At 43.7% G+C, this 23,159-nt stretch overlaps 1 protein-coding gene across 2 annotated transcripts; it reads right to left on the bottom strand.

The window, feature by feature from the left end:
* Positions 1-10,818: 10,818 nt before the first annotated feature.
* Positions 10,819-13,846, bottom strand: LOC147360165 (antileukoproteinase-like). Of its 2 annotated transcripts, none has more exons than XM_086331642.1 (4): positions 13,457-13,846; positions 12,390-12,551; positions 11,824-11,973; positions 10,819-11,075 (listed from the first exon to the last, which is right to left on the bottom strand). In XM_086331642.1, the coding sequence occupies exons 1-4, from the start codon at positions 13,539-13,541 to the stop codon at positions 11,047-11,049; spliced, it is 426 nt and encodes a 141-aa protein (XP_086187768.1). In that variant the 5' UTR covers positions 13,542-13,846; the 3' UTR covers positions 10,819-11,046. The 2 variants fall into 2 exon arrangements, with proteins under 2 accessions (XP_086187768.1, XP_086187770.1); XM_086331644.1 differs by having other exon boundaries at positions 12,390-12,608; positions 13,457-13,556.
* Between the last annotated feature and the right edge of the window lie 9,313 nt (positions 13,847-23,159).

Below are 23,159 nucleotides of genomic sequence, written 5' to 3' on the forward strand. Positions count from 1 at the left end.
ACTGGGCCACCGACTGACTAACCCCCAGTGGAAATGGACACCTACATACAGTGGGAACTACTCTTTCTGGGCAAGACCCTCGCTTTGGAGTCTGAGATGCCTGTGGAATTCCAAGATGTGATGCAGCAGAGGCTAGGGTGTGTCTTTTCTGCCTGGGCACTGCCATCGTTGGCATTATGGGGGCTGAGCCCCCTAGCATGAAAGAGTGGTTTTGAGGGGAAGAACCCAGCTTTCTCTTCCTTCCCACATGCCATGAGAATGGGACGGGTTCCCCAGTGCGATAAGGAGGTGAAAGAATCCAACCTGTGGGGGAGCAGTTGTGATGGGAGGGCGAGTTGAGAGGGTAGTAGTTGGGTTATCCCATCAAGAAAAGGTCACTGGCTCAGGAGGAAAGTTGTAGAGCTCATGATCATGTACCCCTGTTTCAGGGAAAGACAAAGACATCCAGAGACAAAGAATGCCAGACATGGGGGTGGGGTGGAGATTAAAGACAGACAGATGGAGGCATCTTGATGGAGACTTGAGAGATAGAGGCAGAGACAGGCAGACAGAGGAGAGAGTAAGGAACACACACAAAGAGTAAGAGACAAAGAAGGTAAATCAGATTAAAAGGAATCCAGACAGAGACAGAAATAGAGGCATAAAGAGAAAGGCAGGGAGGAGGTATAGAGAATAAGAATCAAATTAAGAGAAAGAGACAGAGATGTTTAGGCAAAGGAGATCATGTTGACCTTAAAAAAACAACAACAACAAAAAAGCCAGATAGCCAGTTATTTCTCCAGCAAAAACATTAAGGATCAGCAAAGAACTGCAATTTGTTGTTTGCAACCATAGTGGGCCAAGTGAAAGTCCCTGCCCAGCAAGGGAAAGAGAATGCTTTTATACAGAGAGGAAAGGGAAGTAAGTGGTGGTGGGGCTTCCCAAGTGGCGCTAGTGGTAAAGAACTCCCCTGCCAATGCAGGAGATGTAAGAGACACAGGTTTCATCCCTGGGCCGGGAAGATCTCCTGGAGAAGGAAACAGCAACCCACTCCAGTATTCTTGCCTGGAGAATCCCACGGACAGAGGATAGACTCACAGAGTTGGACACTGCCGGGGACCAGCCCCGGTGGATCCAGGGAATTCGAAGCGGGGACGGCGTCGGCGAGGATCAGGAAACAACTGCTTAATTAAACGTTAATTAAGGATATAAAGAGTAATAGAATGAGGATAGCTCAGTGAAGAAATTCAGTGGAGAAAAGAGGCTGAATAATTCAGCCAGAAGGTAAGAGAAAGAACGACATGGTGAGACCAAGTTTCGGTGAACAAGGCCCGCACTTTATTTTCCAAAGTAGTTTTTATACCTTAAGTTATGCATAGAGGATAATGGGGGAAGGGGTAGAGTCAAGCAGCAAGCCAGGCTTTCTTCCTGCAAACTTATCATATGCAAAAGTTTAGGTGATTTGCATCATCTTCTGGCCCGGAGGCCTTTTCCTCTAAAGGTGATTATTCTAAAGTCAGGCGCCAGCCTCCAAAAAGCATTAGATAAAGTTGCATTCCTACAGAGCAAAGGTGTGGCGGGCTATAACAAGAAAAAGAATTAATTCAAGGGTCCCAGGTTACAAACATTAAAGCTACTATTTACACCAATTATATTAATCAATACACTGCCAGGGACACAGCAGGTAAGGGATATGGAGACTTAGCAGCAAACATTGGCCCAACAAGTGAGAATCCCTTCACCAATACAATTTCTAATCAATCTTTTAACTGCTCAAAGGAATCTGTATTTAGACAGTTTAGAACATCTCATGCCTCTCACAGTTTGGAGGCTCTGAGCAATCACATGTGGCCGGAAAAACCTATTCAGGCAGGCTAGAGGACTTCCAAGGGAGTTTGTAGGTTGAAACACTGTCACACCCAGGAATTATTAACTGGAGCTATAAGCTAACTCTTTTTTCAGAGAGGTAGTGGGGGACAGCCCCCCGTAAAGTCAGAAGTGTAGGTGAAAGCACAAAGCAGAAAGTAGGCAGACTCTGGTTTTGGGGGTAGATTGCTCGAGAATTTCCAGGGAGACTCCTGAGGCTTGATCCCGCCTTTGCGTATGCCAAGCCTCCTTCCTCATGACCTTTGCCAGAGGCGGAGCTCGCTCCCCGCAGGACACAATTGAACAACTTAGCATGCACTCACACAAGCAAGGAAGTCGGGAGGACTCCAGGAAACAAAAGATCTGTGGCTTTTCATTGCCTGAGTCTTTGCTAGGGAGGAAAAGTCTTCCTGCTGGAACTCTTCTATAGTCAGAGGGTGTGAGAGCGCCCCCTTCTGGCCTCCCAACTCTTAATTGCGGTTTCTGTTACAACCTCTATACTCTTCCAATATTAAGTATATCACAATTTTGGGAAAATCTGTATTCCAGGATGACGTTTGGCAACTCAGTAAAAATGGCACTACTGAGTCGAGTTGTGTAGCTGATCGCAATTCATTCTTCATACGACCGTATCTCGTTTTGTTGTACTTTGTTTTATTGTGCTTCACAGATGTTGCAATTTTAACAGACTGAAGTTTGTGGCAATCCCGTGTGGTGCAAGCTGTGGGTGCCATTTTTCCAACAGCATATGCTTTCTGTCTCTGTGTCATGTTTTGGTAATTCTTGCAATATCTGAAACTTTTTCACTGTGATCACATTTGTTATTAGGAACTTATGATCTGTGACTTTTGATGCTATCATTACAATTCACTGAAGGTTCAGATGATGATCAGAATTTTTTAGCAATAAAGTATTTTCAAATTAAGGTATGTACACTTTTTAGACCTAACTCTCTTGCCCACAGTAGACTACGGTACAGTGTAGACATATATATTCAGTAAATGCATACAGTACACACATGCACATTGTAGCACAAACATAACTTTGAGATGCACTCACTTCGGTTCAGTTCAGTCACTGAGTTGTGTCCGACTCTTTGCGACCCTATGGACTGTAGCACGCCAGGCTTCCCTGTCCATCACCAACTCCCAGAGTTTGCTCAAACTCATACCCATAGAGTCAGTGATGCCATCCAACCATCTCATCCTCTGTCGTCCCCTTCTCCTCCTGCCCCCAGTCTTAGGAACATAACATTGGTGAAACAATGTATAGAATGAAATATTCATATATATTTTAAAATTACACATAAGCAGACTTCCCTGGTGGTCCAGTGGTTGCCACCATGCTCCCAATGCATGGGGCTGGGTTTGATCCCTGGTCGGGGAACTAGATCCCACACGCCACACCCCAGCATCAGGGTCTTTTGCAGTGAGTCAGCTCTTCGCATCAGGTGGCCAAAGTATTGGAGTTTCAGCTTCAATATCAGACCTTCCAATGAACACCCAGGGCTGATCTCCTTTAGGATGGACTGGTTGGATGTCCTTGCAGTCCATGGGACTCTCAAGAGTCTTCTGCAACACCACACTTCAAAAGCATCAATTTTTCGGTGCTCAGCTTTGTTTACGGTCCAACGCTCACATCCATACATGACCACTGGGAAAACCATAGCCTTGACTAGACGGACCTTTGGTTGGCAAAGGTCCATCCATGTTGCTAAAAATGGCATTATTTTGTTGAAGTATTGCGGGGAGCGAGCTCCGCCCCTGGCAAAGGTCATGAGGAAGGAGGCTTGGCATACGCAAATGCTGTAAAAAAAAAAAAAAGGGTGAGGGAGAGTTTAAAACCTGGAAGAGTAGTGAGTTCCCCATTGCTGGAAGTATTCAAGCAAAGATTAGATGGTTGCTTGTCATCTAAAAAGCTGTAGACCAGATTTAGGTTACAAAACGATAACTGGAGAAGCTTATAAACATGTTGTGCAACACCTCTTTACTTGCTTCTCATATTTAGGTCTGCCAAAAGTTTTAAAAACTGATAATGCCCCTTTGAAGCTGCGGAGAGATTGTTTACTAACTTTAAATGATTTCCAAAAATTATTAGGGGACGTTAATTGGATACACCCACATTTAAAACTGACTGCTGCAGATTTAAAGCCTTTTTTTGATTGCTTAAAAAAGCGACCCTAATTCCAGTTCTAAGACAAAGTTGACTAATAAGACAGATGGCTCTTGTTAAAGTAGATGAGACTTTAAATGATCAGTTAATTAGGATTAATATTACCAAAAGATGAGATTAAATTATTCTTGCCATAAAACACACCTACAGGGTGATTGTGACAAAAAGGCCTATTGGTTCCATCTACCAGTGACCCCAAGAAAAATAGTTTTATCTTATCCCAGCTCAGTGGCACAATTAATTATATAAGGAGGAAAAAAGAAGTGTGGAACTTTTTAGAAAAGAAGTGGCAAATATAAAAATTCCATTCAATAGGATCAACTACAAGTCTTTTACAAAATAGTGATGATTGGCAAGTTGCCCTGATAGATTTCAGGGGTCAAATTTTGTTTCATTTGCCCTCAAGCCCCCACAGTAGTTAAAAGTTCAAAAATGTTAGATTGGCAGTTTGAGGATACATGTGGAACTTTCCAAGCCTATGTAGTTCCTACGCTCCCCTTTACCCTATGGGGGAGGGACGTGCTGTCTCAAATAGGAGATACTCAGAGAAGGGTTTTCTCAATTTCTTAGTTATCAACAGGTGGTACAATTAACAATACTTTGTATATTGTTATAAATACATAATATATTTGCCTAATTACAGTTTGCCTAATTAGGTATGGGTATAAATAAAACATAATAAAGGTATACCTAATTCTATTTATAGATCTATACTTACTTAATTTGTATATAAATCAATATATATATTATATATATACTGTATAATTAAATATATATTGCAGTAATATAATGTGTGTGTGGCTGATATTAATTGGTATGGATTGATGTGCTGTGATGATATATGTTCTATATACTGTATATTATATATGTGTGACATGTATTATTACAGTACATTGGTTTGTGTTGGTTGGTATTAGCTGTGTACGTGTTGTATTGCTGTAATATATATGAATTAATATATTAATTATAAGATTAATTCAAGTATATTGATTTATATATATTGTATGTCAATAAGTTTATACTTGTTGCCATGTATAAATACATTTTGCATTTAGGTATATCTGTATACCAAAATGAGATAAGGAGGTTATACATTTATTATTTAAATTTATACAGAGACCTAAACTAAACATTAGACCTAAATTAACATATCTCTAAATTTATGTTGTTAAAATGTAAATTTTAAAAATTTTAAAAATTAAATTGACAACTGCTTGACAATTCCTTTGCCATAAAACCCCCATAGGTGTAATTGGGGTAACTAGACAAAAACTTGGTTTTATAGCAAAACGGCCCCCTAGAGTGGGTCCATCTTCCCGCTCAAACTAAAAAAGTAGTGGCTTCTTATCCAAGATTGACAGCTACTTTGATATTAAATGAAAAAAGCGGAACATTAAATTATTTGGTAAAGAGCCATCAGAAATTGTAATTCCATATAATAAGGAACAACTCGATGCTTTTCTAATGTTTGATGAGGATTGGCAGATTGCTATAGGAAACTATTTTGGTCAAATTTTTGCATCATTTACCTTCACATGTTTTGCTGAATTTTATATCCAGACACCCAGTTATTTCTCCTGTGAGATGTAAACAATCTCCTGTTCCAAATGTTCAAATAGTTTTTACTGATGGGTCAACAAATGGTAAAGCCTCCATAGTTACTAAAAATCACCAAAAAGTTTTAAAAACACAAAAAACTTCAGCTCAAAGAGCTGAAATAACAACAGTCATAAAGGCTTTTGCTATGTTTGCAGTTGAGGAATTTAACCTTTATTCTGATTCTCAGTATATTGTCAGGTTGTTTCCACACATTGAAACTGCGGTTTTTGTCTGAAAATAAAACTACCATATTTCATTTGTTAACTAAATTACAGCAACAAATTTGGAAAAGAAATAAAGTATTTTTCATTGGACACATTCCGGCTCATTCCGGATTGCCCAGCCCTTTAAATGCCTTTAATGATTTGGCTGACTTGTTAACCAGAAATACAGTGACTACTGTGATTGAGGAGGCCAGAGCCTCTCACTCACTTCATCATCAATATGCTACTGCTTTAAGATATCAATTCCAAATTCCCAGAGAGACTGCTCGAGAGATTGTGCGCTCTTGCTTATATTGCCCCACTGTTTATAATAGTCTACCTATGGGAGTTAATCCTCGCGGTCTCAAACCTAACGTACTCTGGCAAATGGATCTAACTCATGTTTCTTCATTTGGAAAACTGTCCTTTGTTCTTTAACTGTAGACACCTTTTCGCATGTTATTATTGCTACTGCTCGTACAGGGGAAGCAATTAAAGATGTAATACAACATCTCTTTACTTGTTTTTCATATTTGAGCCTGCCAAAAGCTCTGAAAACTGACAATGCTCCTGCTTACACTTCTAAGTCTTTTCAGGAATTTTGTATATAATTTCAAATTAAACATAATACTGTCATCCCTTATAATCTCCCCAGGGACAGGCCATTGTTGAAAGAGCGCATCAAACATTAAAAATCCAAATTCAAAAACTAAAAGAAGGGGAGTTTAAGTATAGCTGTCTCCATCAAATCTTGCAACATGCTCTTCTCATAATAAATATTTGCTCTTTTCGTAATAAATATTCTAAATACTGATCTGACTGGAACTACTGCAATGCTTCGTCATTGGTGCCTGGAGCAATTAAATGCAAAACCATTAGTTAAATGGAAGGACCTCCTCTCAGGACAATGGAAGGGTCCTGACCCATTATTAACTAGCGGTCGAGGATGTGCTTGTATTTTTCCACAGGATGCAGATTTTCCAATTTACATCCGGGACAGGCTGATTCGACATGCTGCAGTCCCCCAGACATCCAGTTCCCCCATTGCTTCGATCACAAAAGAGGAGCCCCCAGAAGGGGAGGCAAGATAAACATCGAGATCCCGGCGAGACTGACGGGGCTGCTGCAGTGCAAACTCCAACCGGAAAATAATTCTACTTATTCTGTTTTGGCTCGTCTACCCTCTCCTTATGTTTTTCTCTTTACCAACGATTCTGGAAAACTTAATGTACATGTGACTTTCACTGGTGGACCCAATGTAGTGACTTGTGAACAATGCATGCTCTCATCTTGTTTAAACCCTCAGTATAATGTTTGCTCCTTTGTAGTGTTACAACGTCCACCTTATCTTATGATGTAACCACTTATTGATATAACTATAGTCTTGCTGTATTACAACAACTACAAGATTTAATGTGATCGTGATGGTTTGTGGGCTTACTTATTTTAGGAATATCAGCTTTGATAGCAGCAGTTACTTCTGTTACTGTGGCAGCAATATCATTGACTCAACAGGTGCATACTGCCCAATATGTCGATACCATGTCTAAAAATGTTTCTTTAACTCTAGCAACACAGGAAGCTATAGATAGGAAATTAGAGATGAGAGTAGACGCCTTAAAAGAGGCAATAATACATATTGGGACTGAGTTACAGGCTTTAAAAGTGAAAATGGCTCTGTCATGCTACGCTGATTACTCGTGGATATGCGTGACATCTTTAAAGGTAAATGAGACAGATTATGAATGGGAAAAAATCAAAAATCATATCTCAGGTGTTTGGAACAGCTCTGACATTGGCCTGGACTTAGGGAAATTTCATAATCAAATACAGACCCTGGAACACTCTCGACTGGATTTTACTGCCGCTGGAGCAGCTAATGACTTTTTTCACACTTTCTCTAACTTCATTTCAGGAAAAAACATTCTGTCTAATATCCTTGGATACGTCACTACTGGTGCTTTAATTTTGCTTCTCATAATCATTCTTCCTTGTATTGTCAGGATTCTTCGGCAGAACATTCAGAAGCTCGCGACTGAGCTGCATATGGCTGTTTTAAGAAATAAAAAAGGGGGAGATGCGGGGAGCGAGCTCCGCCCCTGGCAAAGGTCATGAGGAAGGAGGCTCAGCATACGCAAAGGCGGGATCAAGCCTCAGGAGCCTCCCTGGAAATTCTTGAGCAATCTACCCCCAAAACCAGAGACTGCCTACTTTCTGCTTTGTGCTTTCACCTACACCTCTGACTTTACGGGGGGCTGTCCCCCACTACCTCTCTGAAAAAAGAGTTAGCTTACAGCTCCAGTTAATAATTCCTGGGTGTGACAGTGTTTCAACCTACAAACTCCTTTGGAAGTCCTCTAGCCTGCCTGAATAGGTTTTTCCGGCCACATGTGATTGCTCAGAGCCTCCAAACTGTGAGAGGCATGAGATGTTCTAAACTGTCTAAATACAGATTCCTTTGAGCAGTTAAAAGATTGATTAGAAATTGTATTGGTGAAGGGATTCTCACTTGTTGGGCCAATGTTTGCTGCTAAGTCTCCATATCCCTTACCTGCTGTGTCCCTGGCAGTGTATTGATTAATATAATTGGTGTAAGTAGTAGCTTTAATGTTTGTAACCTGGGACCCTTGAGTTAATTCTTTTTCTTGTTATAGCCCACCACACCTTTGCCCTGTAGGAATGCAACTTTATCTAATGCTTTTGGAGGGTGGCGCTTGACTTATCACCTTTAGAGAAAAATAAGCTTTCTAAAGAAAGGATCTTAAAATGTTAACAGGCCTTTGGGCCAGAAGATGATGCAAATCACCTAAGCTTTTGCATATGATAAGTTTGCAGGAAGAAAGCCTGGCTTGCTGCATGACTCTACCCCTTCCCCCATTATCCTCTATGCATAACTTAAGGTATAAAAACTACTTTGGAAAATAAAGTGCGGGCCTTGTTCACCTAAACTTGGTCTCACCAAGTTGTTCTTTCTCTCACCTTCTGGCTGAATTATTCAGCCTCTTTTCTCCACTGAATTTCCTCACTGAGCTATCCTTATTTCAGCCTCTTTTCTCCACTGAATTTCCTCACTGAGCTATCCTTATTTCAGCCGCTTTTCTCCACTAAATTTCCTCACTGAGCTATCCTCATTCTATTACTCTTTATATCCTTAATTAACGTTTAATTAAGCAATTGTTTCCTGATCTTCGCCTACGCCGTCTCTCCTTCGAATACCCTGGATCAGCCGGGGCTGGTCCCCAGCAAAGTATTAAATCTTGAAGATAAATAACCAGTTTCCAGACAGTCAGCACTATCTGTCTCATTTTTAATTCCTCTTCTACGAAAGAAGGCATCCTCCTGCTTTTGGTGTATATTCTTTGGTATATAATCATAACCAGCTTGATATTTTATGTGCAACTTTTAAAAAACATATTTATTTGTTTATTTGGTCATGGCAGGTCTTAGTTGCAGTCCTGAGATCTTTAATTGAGACGTGCAAACTCTTAGCTGTGGCGTGTGGGATCTAGTTCCCTGACCAGGGATCAAACCCAGCCCCATGCATTGGGAGCACGGAGGCAACCACTGGACCACCAGGGAAGTCCCTTTATGTGTAATTTTAAAATATATATGAATATTTCATTCTATACATTGTATCACCAATCTTATTTTCCTAATAAGTTTTCTGTGATACGTCTTCATATTGATTCATATAAATTTATTTTTATTTTTCTATAGCATAGCAAGCATATCAAAGTATGAAATTTAACTATTTCACAAATGCAGGCTGGTATCAGTTTCTGACTCTTTGGAACAGTCTTATACTAAACATCCTAATACATGTATTAGATTCCCATTGGCAAATATTTTGTCTTTCCTGTGTTTCTGAAAGGAAAATTGCTAAATGATATATGTAACTTTTTAGTTTTATTAGGCATAACCAGATCACTCTTCCAAGTGGTTGTACCAATTCACATTTCCATCTGCAAACTATTAAGAGTCTCTGAGTGTTTATATTGTAGCCTTTTCTTAAAGATTATTTATTTGTTTATCTTACTTTTTTGGCTGTATTGGGTCTTCATTGCTGTGTGTGGACTTTCTCCAGCTGCAGCGAGTGCAGTCTACTCTCTGTGGTGCGCGCGTTCTCATGCAGCGGCTTCTCTTGCTGCAGAGCACAGGCTCTAAGTACACAGGCTTCAGTGTACTTAAGCTCCACAGCACGTGGGATATTCCTGCACCAAAGATCAAACCCTGCGTTGGCAGGTGGACGTGTAACCAGTGGATCACCAGGGAAGACCTATAATGTAGACTTTTCATTCTTGCCATTCTGATCAATAAAAAATGGTGTCTGGTTGTTTTAATTGGTTTTTTCTTGTAACTGGTGACATTGAAGCTCCTATATATCTATATACAATCTGCTATAATAACCTCTTATTTGATTGTCCATCCTATTCATGGTTCATTTTTTTCTAAGAGGTTGGCTGTTTTTCTTACTGATCTGTAGAAATTCTTCACATATTTTTCTATTTGTTTGTTTGTGATAATCATTCCAGGTATTTACTTCTAAGCTCTCATTTATCTTTCAACTTTTTGTGTTTGTCAATTTTGCTCCTGATGTCATCAAACGTAATCATTTTTTTAAACTCTTTGCACCTTGTTTGCCATGAAGTAAGTCTAACGTTTGCTGATCATCTACTATGTGATGGTCAGTGAGCTATTCCTTTCACATGTTATCACCTCTAATCCTGATCACTTTACGAAATTGTCATTGCTGTTATCGTTTCCACGTTACAGATGACAAGACTAAGGGTCAGTGGGACAAAGTCATTGCCCAAATCTACAGAACCTGTCCTCTATGCATGTAAGATTTAAACCTGTATCTGCTTGGAACCAAAACACTCTCTTCTTCCGATTGCTATTTTATGGGTTTTTGGAGAAACCCCGCACATTCAGACATTTTATTCTTCATCTCACTCCTCATACCCTAGTCCACACTCAAAAGAGTCAAGGAAGATGCAAATGCAGAGAAAACCTAGTACATTTATTTATTCACTGATCAATAGGCATTTCCTGTCGTGTGCCAAGCTACACACTGGGTGCTGGGGATACTGAGATAAAACAGGCCAGATCTTGTCCCCAAAGGAGTATTGGTCTCAAAACCACATCCTGACCGAGGTGCTTCCATTGTTTTCCAGGCTTGCAGGGTGGGGAGCAGGGGGAATCCCCAGAGCACGCAGACCAGGAAGTCCTAATGTTTTTGACCTGGAAAGGTTGAATCTGTAGAAAGAAAACAAAGTGGAGCCTCAGCACAGGAATTATTTAAGTGACCCTATATCCTTCCCACCCAGATGGTCCTTCCACCACCAAGTCCTAGATCCCCTGGGATAAGTAGAGAGCATTGTGCTGGAATAGTTGAAACAGTGCTGGCCTTTGATGTAGGAATCAAGACAAAATCCGGGCTTTTCACAGGCTCTTCTCTGCTGCCCTCTGATAAAATCAGAATATTGGGCTAGACTGACATCTATGCATCTTACTAGAGTTCCCTGTGGTTCCAGATAATTCAGCCAATCGGGGCCATAACCACAGCAACATTCTCTGAATGCAAACAGTACTTCAAGTCTTAAAAATCACTTTTACATTTAGTATCGCCATGGATGTAATTGCGTCCATTTTACAGACAGGGAAACTGAGGTCGACAATGAAATAGTTGCTCGCTGTCACAAAGTCAGTCAGAGGCAGAGATGATATTCAAAGATAGAACTCTTGCCTCTTGTATCATGCTCCTTCGTCCTGCCTTATTCCAAGACGCTTTCCTTCCTAGGACCCAGCACGGCCTGTCATAGGTGCCTCCTGGGACTTGTCTAGAAAACTCTAAGGGGTGAAGGTCATTGAAGGGCAGAGGATCTGCTTGGGGAATGGGGAAGTACTGGAAGATGTCAAGCAACCTCTTTCACATACACAGGTACCATTAGGTTGAGAGCACATTAAGGTCCAGGGGGATGTGGAGCTTGCTAGATCTTCTCACCTTTCACCGGCAGGACACATGAATTCCCACACGGACCGCTGCAGCACTTGAAACCATTCAGGCAGTGGCTGTCGTTCTGGCAGTCGTCTACATGTTTGTGACTCTCACAGTGGCCAGTGACCACTGGACACTTCCCAGGAGTGACTTTACCTGATGAAAACAAAGTGACAATTCAGAGGCTTCACCCGGTGGGACATCACCCAAATTCCCAACTCCATCTTCACCCCATACATGGAAATTGGTTCTTCCCCAACTTCAGGATCCAATCTGAGGCTGGTGCATGTCCTAAAGAAGACTCTCTCCCGCCAACGGGACCCCGACCAGTGTCTGACATACGTGTGTCTAATGGACAGACTAATTCATGAGCTGACTGACCTGCTGGCTGACGGGCTCACCAACTGGCCTACTGTCTACCTGAGCAAACAGAGCTGGTAGAGGGGGTGGAGAAACCCTGACTCTATCCCATCCTCCACCTCAGTTCAGACGAGCCCCCTCCACTTGCCCAAGAAGCATGTCCTCAAGCTCAGACCTCCCTGATCCCCCTTTCCAGGACTGGACTTCCTCACCTGGCTTTGACGTGTCTACAGGATCCATGCATTTGATGCCACAAACATCCTGGCAGCATTTCTGCTTCTTCGGACACTGCCAGTCACTGTGGCATTCAGGGGGTTCATATACTAAGCACATCGCAGGCCGTATGAAAGGACAGACTCCACGTTTACCTATTTCTGAAGGGTAAGAACAAAGGGGGAAGAAGAAGCTGGCACTGAGTCGTGATCACAATCCTGCAGAAGGAACCAGGGGAGGAGAGAAACCTAACCGGAGTAGCTGACCCCAGAGGAATGAAGGGAGCCATTAGGATTCCAGTTTCAAGGCCGGTGTAGGACAGTGCCAAGCGCAGCGGAACCCTCAACCGAGAGGGAGTCAATGGGAAAGAAGGTGTAGATGGTGGTGTGCCACTAGATCTTTCAAGAGGGAGACTGTGTGGAGTTTGCCAGTTTCCCTGGTATAAATATTCCCACTAGTCCTTATTTCAAGCTACCAATGTGACATCAACCACCTCACAGAAGTCTTGAAGATTTCTCAATCAGCTATTGCATGTCTGTATAAGTCAGCTCCGGGGAGTGCTGAATAGAGTTCATGGTCACGTATTCCTGGCCCAGGGCTGGCTGGGAGGGAGGCAGAAAGAGACAGTGACAGCAAGAGAGGCCACTCATTCGAGATTAAACAAAGGAGAACAGATCAACTGAGAAGCAAATAGAAAGTGCTATTTGCTTCTCAGCAAACAGAAATAGAGTGACCATTAACAACAGCAACAAAAACACAGGAAGAGAAACAGAGAACAATTTGGAAAACTAAAACAGATAGTGACCAAAATAATGTGACAGAGGGAAAAAAAAACAGTAAAGAAGGAGCTATGGAGAAATAAAAATAAGAAATACAGGGGCTTATTTCTGGATGTACAGAAACTCTCTTAGTTGAAGTCCTCAGAGACATGCTTGAAATTAACGGCCATAGGCCATTGGAAAGAGGGCTTCAAGGCCTGCCCCCGGAGCTAAAAGAAGAGGTTATTCCTACGCTGAGCCGTCACTGACTTTGGTACCTGCGTATGGCCTGAGAGAGTTCAACTCACGTTTGAGAGCACCTTCCACAGCCCAGGGCATCAGGAATCCAGAGGCAAATATCACCAGGAAGACGATAAGGCTGCTGGACTTCATCTTGAGGGCAGGTGGGGCGGTGGTGACCAGTGTCAGCCTCACCCTTTATACCCGCTCCGATGGGTGTGCTCCCTCAGGAACTGCCCTGAGTTCTCTCAGCTGCTACTTCCTCAGCAGGAAATTCAGGTGAGGACAGTGACCACGCCATCCAGAGTGTTGCTGGCTCTTTCCTGCCCTTAGGCAAGAGCGTGAGGACTAGGAAGGGGATTGAAGGACTTGGAGGGGGTGGTGTCAGAAAGCCACTGGGAACACGTTAGGAGACCCTGAATACCCTCCTTTGGGGAGGAGGGGGGAAGGGCAAAGAGGGCCATACAGGACATTACAAAGGAGCTTGTTAGAAATCCGGAACCATGGTCTCTCAAAGTGCCATGACTTTCCCACATCCAGGACGCTGGAGGATTGCCACATTTGTTACCACATTACCCAGGGTCATTCCCTTCCATAAAGGGCAGGTGACATTTTCTCTCGTTCTCTCCTGACTTATTACCATGTGATACTTGCAGGGCCAGTCACCCAGAGAATCTTCGCTGAATGACAGGTGGACAGGGGACAGCAAGGAAAACCTCTCTGGGCTTCAGCTTTCCCAGTTGTGAAGTGGGGATAATAGTAACGGACTAGATCACAGAGAGGGAACTTGAGTTGAAAAGAGTGGAAGGAAGTTGAAGGATGAACACACTACCTGTTAGCAGAATGGAAGTGAGACTGATACAAAGTCAGTCACGGTGGAGCTCTGTTTCCTGAGATAAACCGATGGGGCTCTTCTTAGCAGTCAGTTGAAGAGCCAGTTGAAACAGGTGTGTCATTTCATAGGCTCAAAAAATCCTCTCACACCCCAGAGTCATCCTCACTGCTCTTGCATGATCATAATGGACATTTATTGTACACTGACTACATGATGAGAAGTTTAAATAATTCTAAATAGCAAAATTGCCGGCAGAAATACCAATAACCTCAGGTATGCAGATGGCAGAAAGTGAAGAGGAACGAAAAAGCCTCTTGATGAAAGTGAAAGTGGAGAGTGAAAAAGTTGGCTTAAAACTCAACATTCAGAAAACGAAGATCATGGCATCTGGTCCCATCACTTCATGGGAAATAGATGGGGAAAGAGTGGAAACAGTGTCAGACTTTATTTTTTGGGGCTCCAAAATCACTGCAGATGGTGTCTGTAGCCATGAAATTAAAACACACTTACTCCTTGGAAGAAAAGTTATGCCCAACCTAGAGAGCATATTGAAAAGCAGAGACATTCCTTTGCCAAGAAAGATCTGTCTAGTCAAGGCTATGGTTTTTCCAGTAGTCATGTATGGAGGTGAGAGTTGGACTGTGAAGAAAGCTGAGCACCAAAGAATTGATGCTTCTGAACTGTGGTGTTGGAGAAGACTCTTGAGAGTCCCTTGGACTGCAAGGAGATCCAACCAGTCCATTCTGAAGGAGATCAGTCTGGGATTTCTTTGGAGGGAATGATGCTGAAGCTGAAACTCCAGTACTTTGGCCACCTCGTGAGAAGAGTTGACTCATTGGAAAAGACTCTGATGCTGGGAGGGATTGGGGGCAGGAGGAGAAGGGGACGACAGAGGATGAGATGGCTGGATGGCATCACCGACTCGATGGACGTGAGTCTGAGTGAACTCCAGGAGTTGGTGATGGACAGGGAAACCTGGTGTGGTGTGATTCATGGGGTCGCAAAGAGTTGGACACGACTGAACTGAACTGAATTGAACTGATATAGCAAAAGAAAGCCTCTTAAGATGAAACCAAGAAAAAAAAAATGCATGAAATACAGAAAGTAGAATGTAGGAGAGGAAAAGAAGAGAGTCCTCATGATGATGGTGACAGAAGATCCCAGAGTGAGAGCTGAGTGCCAGAAGTACAGATAGGGCAAACTAGAGGTTGTGTGGGGAGAAGGAAGCTGGGAGGGACAATACAGGGGTAGGGGACTAAGTGTGCGTGCTAAGTCATTTCAGTCGTGTCTGACTCTTTGCAACCCTATAGACTGTAGCCCGCTAGGCTCCATCTATCTATAGGATTCTCCAGGCAAGAATATGGGAGTGGGTTACCGTGCCCTTGTTCAAAGGATCTTCCTGACCCAGGAATCAAATCTGTGTCTCTTTCATCTCCTGCAAGGACAGGCAGATTCTTGCCATTAGCACCACTGGGAAACTCAGGGGAACTAAAAGGTTCAACTTATTATGTATAAAATAAGCTACAAGGATATATCGCCCAACCTGGGGGATAGAGCCAATATTGTACTATAACTATAAATGGAGTATAACCCTTAAAATGTCAGTCACTATGTAATATGCCTGTAACATATAATATTGTATATCAACTCTACTTCAACACAAAAATTTTAAGAATAATAAGGAGAAAACATAAAACCATTGCACATTTGCTACTTCAAAACGAAAAAAAAAAAAAAAAAAACTACCAGACCAGATTGAAGAGGGTCAGAGGGCCCCAGGAAATTCATCTTCTGAAAGGTGAAATTAATAGAGAACATCTGGCACTGATGAATACATGGAGAGGAGATTGCGCGACTGGTGAAGAGGATGTGGTTGAATAGATGATCTCTCAACTCACACGCGGAGAAGGCAATGGCACCCCACTCCAGTACTCTTGCCTGGAAAATCCCATGGACGGAGGAGCCTGGTGGGCTGCAGTCCATAGAGTCAATGAGAGTCAGACACAACTGAGCGACTTCACTTTCACTTTTCACTTTCATGCATTGGAGAAGGAAATGACAAGCCACTCCAGTGTTCATGCCTGGAGAATCCCAGGGACGGGGAACCTGATGGGCTGCCGTCTATGAGGTCGCACAGAGTCGGACACGACTGAAGCAACTTAGCAGCAGCAGCAGCAACTCATACGTGCTCAGTTGTGTTCAACTCTTGCAGCCTCGTGGACTGTAGCCCACCAGGCTCCTCTGTCCATGGGATTTTCCAGGCAAGATTACTGAAGTGGGTTGCCATTTCCTCCTGCAGAGGATCTTCCCGATCCCAGAATCGAACCCTCATCTCCTGTGTCTCCTGCTTGGTAGGCAGATTCTTTACCACTGAGCCACCTGGAAAGCCCAATGGACATAGGAAATGTAGCAAACACAAAATCAGGCCATTTTTTTCACCTCAGAGAAAAAAAAAAAGCCATGTCAGAAGGGAAAAGGCATTTGGTTTACAACAGAGTTCAACTATAACATGTTTATGTAATCATGATAATGTAAACAATAGCCCGGATCAAATCACAAGGAGCATATAGTGTTGATGGGAGGGAGGGGTGTGGGAGGGTGAGCCTGGGTGCCAGAGGTGTAGGGAGCAAGGAGGTGGATGAAAATCTCCTTTTCAGTCATGGGAATTCAATGGACTAGATCTAAAACTGAATAGTCCAGATGCAGCATTATTTTGTCAAGGTGTAATATAATGAATATTACTTAGAAATGAAGATACAAATGCCAAGATGATGAACTAGAAATGGTTTCCTCTAGGGGGACGCTGATGGTAAGCAACTGATACTCTTCACAACATGCTTTGTAAAAGCATGTGACTTCTTAGTCTGTCTTCATGTAGGAGTGAGTGATAGTCGCTCAGTCCTGTCTGACTCTTTGCGACCTGTAGCCTCCAGGCTCCTCCGTCCACGGGATTTTCCAGGCAAGAATGCTGGAGTGGATTGCCATTCCCTTCTCCAGGGGATCTTCCCAATGCAGGGATCAAACCTGGGTCTCCCATATTTCAGGCAGATTCCTTACCATCTGAGCCATTAGGGAAGCTCTTACCTAAATGTATAACTTCAACAAAAATAAAGAAAATTATTTTAAAAAGAAAGCCTATTTTCTCACACAGATCCCCATGTACAATCATCCAGCATTATTCTTCTCAAGATAGGGCTCTTTATTTTTTTTAATATTGACTTAGCTGTGTTGGGTCTTAGTGTGGCACGCAGTCCTCTCTCTGGGGATGGTGTAGGAGCTTAGTTGCCCCCGAGGTATGTGGGATCTTAGTTCTCCAACCAGGGACTGAACCCATGTCCCCTCCACTGGAAGGCAGATTCTTATCACTCCATCACCAGAGAAGTCCCACCATGTGCGCTATGTGCCAAGTTGCTCGTTGGGGCCGACGCTTTGTGACCCCGTGAACTATAGCCTGCAAGGCTCCTCTGTCCATAGGGATTCTCCAGGCAAGCATACTGGAGTGGGTTGCCGTTTCCTTCTCCAAGAAGGGTTCTTTAACACCTAAGACTTTCTTTCTGAATTGGGAGTCCTTGGCGGCCTGTCTCTTCATTTTCCTAAGAGTGATTTTCCAAGGAGCAGAAGTTTTAACTTTGATGACGTCGCATCCGTTAGTGTTGCTTCATTACGCTTTTGGTTTTGTACCTGAGAAATCCCTGCATAACCTAAGGTCACAGAGGTTTTTCCTTATGTTTTCTGACAGGTTCCACAGTTTTAATTTTTGTATTTATGTCTATGATCGGTTTTGAGTGAGTTCTTGCAAATGATTTGAAGTACGGCTCAAGGTTCGTATTTTTGATTACGGATGTCCAGCTGTTCCGGCACCATTTGTTGGAAGGGCTATTCTTTCTCTGATGAATTCCCTTTGCACTTTTGTCAGCCGTCAATTGACTACTTGAACGTGAACTCACTTCTGCACTGTCCATTGACCTGTGTGTGTATCCTTTTGTCAATACCACGGTGCCTTTATTACTGTAGTGCTGTGGTCTGAATGTTTGTGTTCCTTCAGAATTCCTATATTGAAGCCCCAGCACCCAATGTGGTGATATTAGGAACAAGGGCCTTTGGGAGGTGACTAGGTCATGAGGGTGGAGCCTTCGATAATGGGGATTAGTGTCTTTATAAGAAGAGGAATGAGAGAAATGATCTTTCTCTCTCTGGCGGGATTCAGCAAGGACGTGGTGGCCATTTACAAACCAGGAAGGGGAACCTCACCAGACACAAAATCTTCCAGAGCCTTGAATTTGGACTTCACAGACTTCAGAACAGTGAGAGATAAATTTCTGTAGTTTAATTCGCCCAGTTCACGTTGCTATAGCAGTCTGAGTAGATTAAGACTTGTGGCTTTAGGGGACTCCCTGGCGGTCCACTTGTTAAGACCCAGCGCAGGTGGCATGTGTTCGATACCTGGTTAGGGAACTGAGATCCCACATGCTGTGGGCATGGCCAAATAGATAAAATAAAATTAAAAAGACATGTAGTTTTATAATAAGTGTTCATTTCAGCCAAAATTTTCAGTGGCCCCTTCTGTGCCCTGTCCATATTCCCAAGGCACTCCCCACTCCATTGCATGCCAGTGGCATCTACTAGAAGCCTGTGATTCTCTGCCTGAGGGGTTTCAGGGAGCAGCCCTTAGCCAATGACAGATACCAGTTGGAGGATAAATACCTCCTCTTTCTCATCCAGAGTGGGAAATTTCAAGGCAGGCTCTATGAAATCTCCCAGAGTTTTCCAACAGGACGCGCCCCCGGTACTCACAACAGTAAACTCCTCAGCCCTGCTCCCTTTATGGCTTCCTTCCACTCCCCGCCTCACAAGCCCATTCTCTGAAAAATGCTTCCTGGATCACTTCCCACGTAAATTATTTGTCCTCACATTATTGTCTTAGTGTCTGCTTCCAGGAGAACTCAACTAAAGTACATCCCAGCATAGAGCTCAGCGACTGACACGTGTAGACTCCGATTGTTGTCAGAAGGAGGATGGCATCTGTGTGGTTTGGCACAGTGACTCATAGTATGTGTTGAATGAATGAATCCTGGAGGGAACCAGTGAAGGAAGCCAGGAACAGCTCTCAGCCACACTCCAATCTCTCCCTCCCTAGTCCTGGGAGACACTCATCCAGGTCCTGGATTGTACAGTATTATTGTCACATTTGGAAAACTTTCTCTTAAAAATATTCTCTAAGGGGATTGGAGGACCCCTTCACCATGAGGCTGGCTGCCTGAGATCGTGGTCTTGTGCCAACAAGTTGGTGGTGGGCGGCAGGGTAGAAACCTGCTGAATTTGACCGAAAAATAGATATTGGGAAATCTGGTAAAAACAAGGGAAGGTCACTCCAAGCATACTCCCTCTCTTTCCAGTCATTTAAGGGATGACAACTGTGGCCGTCAGATCTCCTCCCATCATGAACGCGCTTCACAGTTGAATGCTTTCTGCAGGGGTTTTCCCACTCCAGCTCTTTCCACATGGAGCTTTTGAAATTTATGTAAGGTTCAATTGTCCTCGCAAACATCCCCACAATGAGCCCAGGGCCTTTGGAGGCATGTGGGAGAAAGCAGTCCCAGGTAACTGGTTGGGAATCCTTGCCTGGGGCAAGAGTGGTGTTAATGTCAGGGAGGCCTTGCACAAGCTCTGCCAGAAATCACTAAGGAGGCAGCCCCTCCCCGTGGGTCTGGGGTACTGAGGCCAACTGGATCGAAGAAGTTTGATCTGAGTTTGGACTTCCTCTTTCCCTTCCGCGAGGTAAATGCATTGCTTTCCTACACAGGACCTCGCGATGTTTAGACACACTTCTGCACTGGCTGTTGTTGACATTTATCACTGTAGGAGGACCTTCTGCTGTGGCTTTGTACCACCAGACGCCTTCCAACCTTCCCAACTGGACAGAGCAGGGCACTGGGCACTCCCTCCTGACCCATCAAAGCTACTCTGTCTTCCAGGGCTCATAGCAAAGATGTCTGTGATGGGAGCACTGCTGTGGGTACTGGTTACAGTGAACACGGTTGCTTTCATGCCCAGGCGCCTTCAATACCTTTGATTGTCTCTGTATGGCTAGGACCCCAATTAGTGTTTCATGCTAACATCTTACTCGGAGGCACATCTTTGAGCTATTGCAGTCCCTTTGTCCAGAGGAAGAACCAGAAATGCCTGGGACTTCCTCTGATTTCCTTTCAGCTCCTAGGCAATGTTTGACCACTATGGGAGTACAAAACCCCTCTTTTGGTGTGTTTTATTAAATTAAAAAAAAATTTTTTTTTTGGCTGTGCCACACAGCATGTGGAATCTTAGTTCCCCAATCAAGGATTGAACTCACGCCCCCTGCTTAGGAAGGGTGGAGTCTTAACCACTGGACCTTCAGAGAAGTCCCCCAAATCCCTCTTTTTAATGCTTCAAAGATCCCTCTGGGATCAGGTTGTGTCTGGGACATCCTCTGAATGGTACCACTGCTAGGCTTCTTTCCCTCATCTCCTTACCAGTTTCTCCTGGGTGCCCTTGAGCCCTTGGCACCAGAGAAATGGGTAAGGGGGAGAACCCCCTGAGATGGTGACTCCGTGGGACTCTTGTTGAAGGACTGGGAGTGGGGATGATACTGAAGGCCAGGAAGCCTGGCAGAGGGAACAAGGCAGAGAGCCCCTTTCTGTGGGTCTGGACCAAGTGGAAGATGGGTTGGGATGTTGAAATAAGCCTGGACCTCCTCTTTAGCTTTCATAAAGGGGCACATATGTGCCCACACCTGCCCTCATGGCCCTTGAGGTTATTACCCTAGCCATCCTGCTCACATTGGTGCAGCAGGTAGAGTCTCCCATCCTTGCCAGAATCTCCTTGGCATCTCCCAAGTTTCACCTTATCTGGACAAGACGGATGTGCAGGTTATAGGATGCCTCTGGATGCCCCCTGCACTCTGCAAAATCCCAGCCCGGGTCTGAGTGTTAGTAAAGAAATCAACCTCTCCCATATCTCAGGACCATATCTCCCATATCTGAGGTCCAAGCACCTCCTGAAAGAGCGAGTGATTCCCCAGGGAGCCCTCTAGCAGTGCCCGAAGCTCGTGGCATGTAGCACTGACACAGAGGCTAACTGACTGGGCCACCGACTGACTAACCCCCAGTGGAAATGGACACCTACATACAGTGGGAACTACTCTTTCTGGGCAAGACCCTCGCTTTGGAGTCTGAGATGCCTGTGGAATTCCAAGATGTGATGCAGCAGAGGCTAGGGTGTGTCTTTTCTGCCTGGGCACTGCCATCGTTGGCATTATGGGGGCTGAGCCCCCTAGCATGAAAGAGTGGTTTTGAGGGGAAGAACCCAGCTTTCTCTTCCTTCCCACATGCCATGAGAATGGGACGGGTTCCCCAGTGCGATAAGGAGGTGAAAGAATCCAACCTGTGGGGGAGCAGTTGTGATGGGAGGGCGAGTTGAGAGGGTAGTAGTTGGGTTATCCCATCAAGAAAAGGTCACTGGCTCAGGAGGAAAGTTGTAGAGCTCATGATCATGTACCCCTGTTTCATGGAAAGACAAAGACATCCAGAGACAAAGAATGCCAGACATGGGGGTGGGGTGGAGATTAAAGACAGACAGATGGAGGCATCTTGATGGAGACTTGAGAGATAGAGGCAGAGACAGGCAGACAGAGGAGAGAGTAAGGAACACACACAAAGAGTAAGAGACAAAGAAGGTAAATCAGATTAAAAGGAATCCAGACAGAGACAGAAATAGAGGCATAAAGAGAAAGGCAGGGAGGAGGTATAGAGAATAAGAATCAAATTAAGAGAAAGAGACAGAGATGTTTAGGCAAAGGAGATCATGTTGACCTTAAAAAAACAACAACAACAAAAAAGCCAGATAGCCAGTTATTTCTCCAGCAAAAACATTAAGGATCAGCAAAGAATTGCAATTTGTTGTTTGCAACCATAGTGGGCCAAGTGAAAGTCCCTGCCCAGCAAGGGAAAGAGAATGCTTTTACAGAGAGGAAAGGGAAGTAAGTGGTGGTGGGGCTTCCCAAGTGGCGCTAGTGGTAAAGAACTCCCCTGCCAATGCAGGAGATGTAAGAGACACAGGTTTCATCCCTGGGCCGGGAAGATCTCCTGGAGAAGGAAACAGCAACCCACTCCAGTATTCTTGCCTGGAGAATCCCACGGACAGAGGATAGACTCACAGAGTTGGACACAATTGAACAACTTAGCATGCACTCACACAAGCAAGGAAGTCGGGAGGACTCCAGGAAACAAAAGATCTGTGGCTTTTCATTGCCTGAGTCTTTGCTAGGGAGGAAAAGTCTTCCTGCTGGAACTCTTCTATAGTCAGAGGGTGTGAGAGCGCCCCCTTCTGGCCTCCCAACTCTTAATTGCGGTTTCTGTTACAACCTCTATACTCTTCCAATATTAAGTATATCACAATTTTGGGAAAATCTGTATTCCAGGATGACGTTTGGCAACTCAGTAAAAATGGCACTACTGAGTCGAGTTGTGTAGCTGATCGCAATTCATTCTTCATACGACCGTATCTCGTTTTGTTGTACTTTGTTTTATTGTGCTTCACAGATGTTGCAATTTTAACAGACTGAAGTTTGTGGCAATCCCGTGTGGTGCAAGCTGTGGGTGCCATTTTTCCAACAGCATATGCTTTCTGTCTCTGTGTCATGTTTTGGTAATTCTTGCAATATCTGAAACTTTTTCACTGTGATCACATTTGTTATTAGGAACTTATGATCTGTGACTTTTGATGCTATCATTACAATTCACTGAAGGTTCAGATGATGATCAGAATTTTTTAGCAATAAAGTATTTTCAAATTAAGGTATGTACACTTTTTAGACCTAACTCTCTTGCCCACAGTAGACTACGGTACAGTGTAGACATATATATTCAGTAAATGCATACAGTACACACATGCACATTGTA

The sequence above is a fragment of the Bos grunniens genome, chromosome 13, assembly GCF_055505025.1.
Source record: "Bos grunniens cultivar Pamir isolate PY7600 chromosome 13, Bosgru_T2T1.0, whole genome shotgun sequence".
Classification (NCBI taxonomy): Eukaryota; Metazoa; Chordata; class Mammalia; order Artiodactyla; family Bovidae; genus Bos; species Bos grunniens.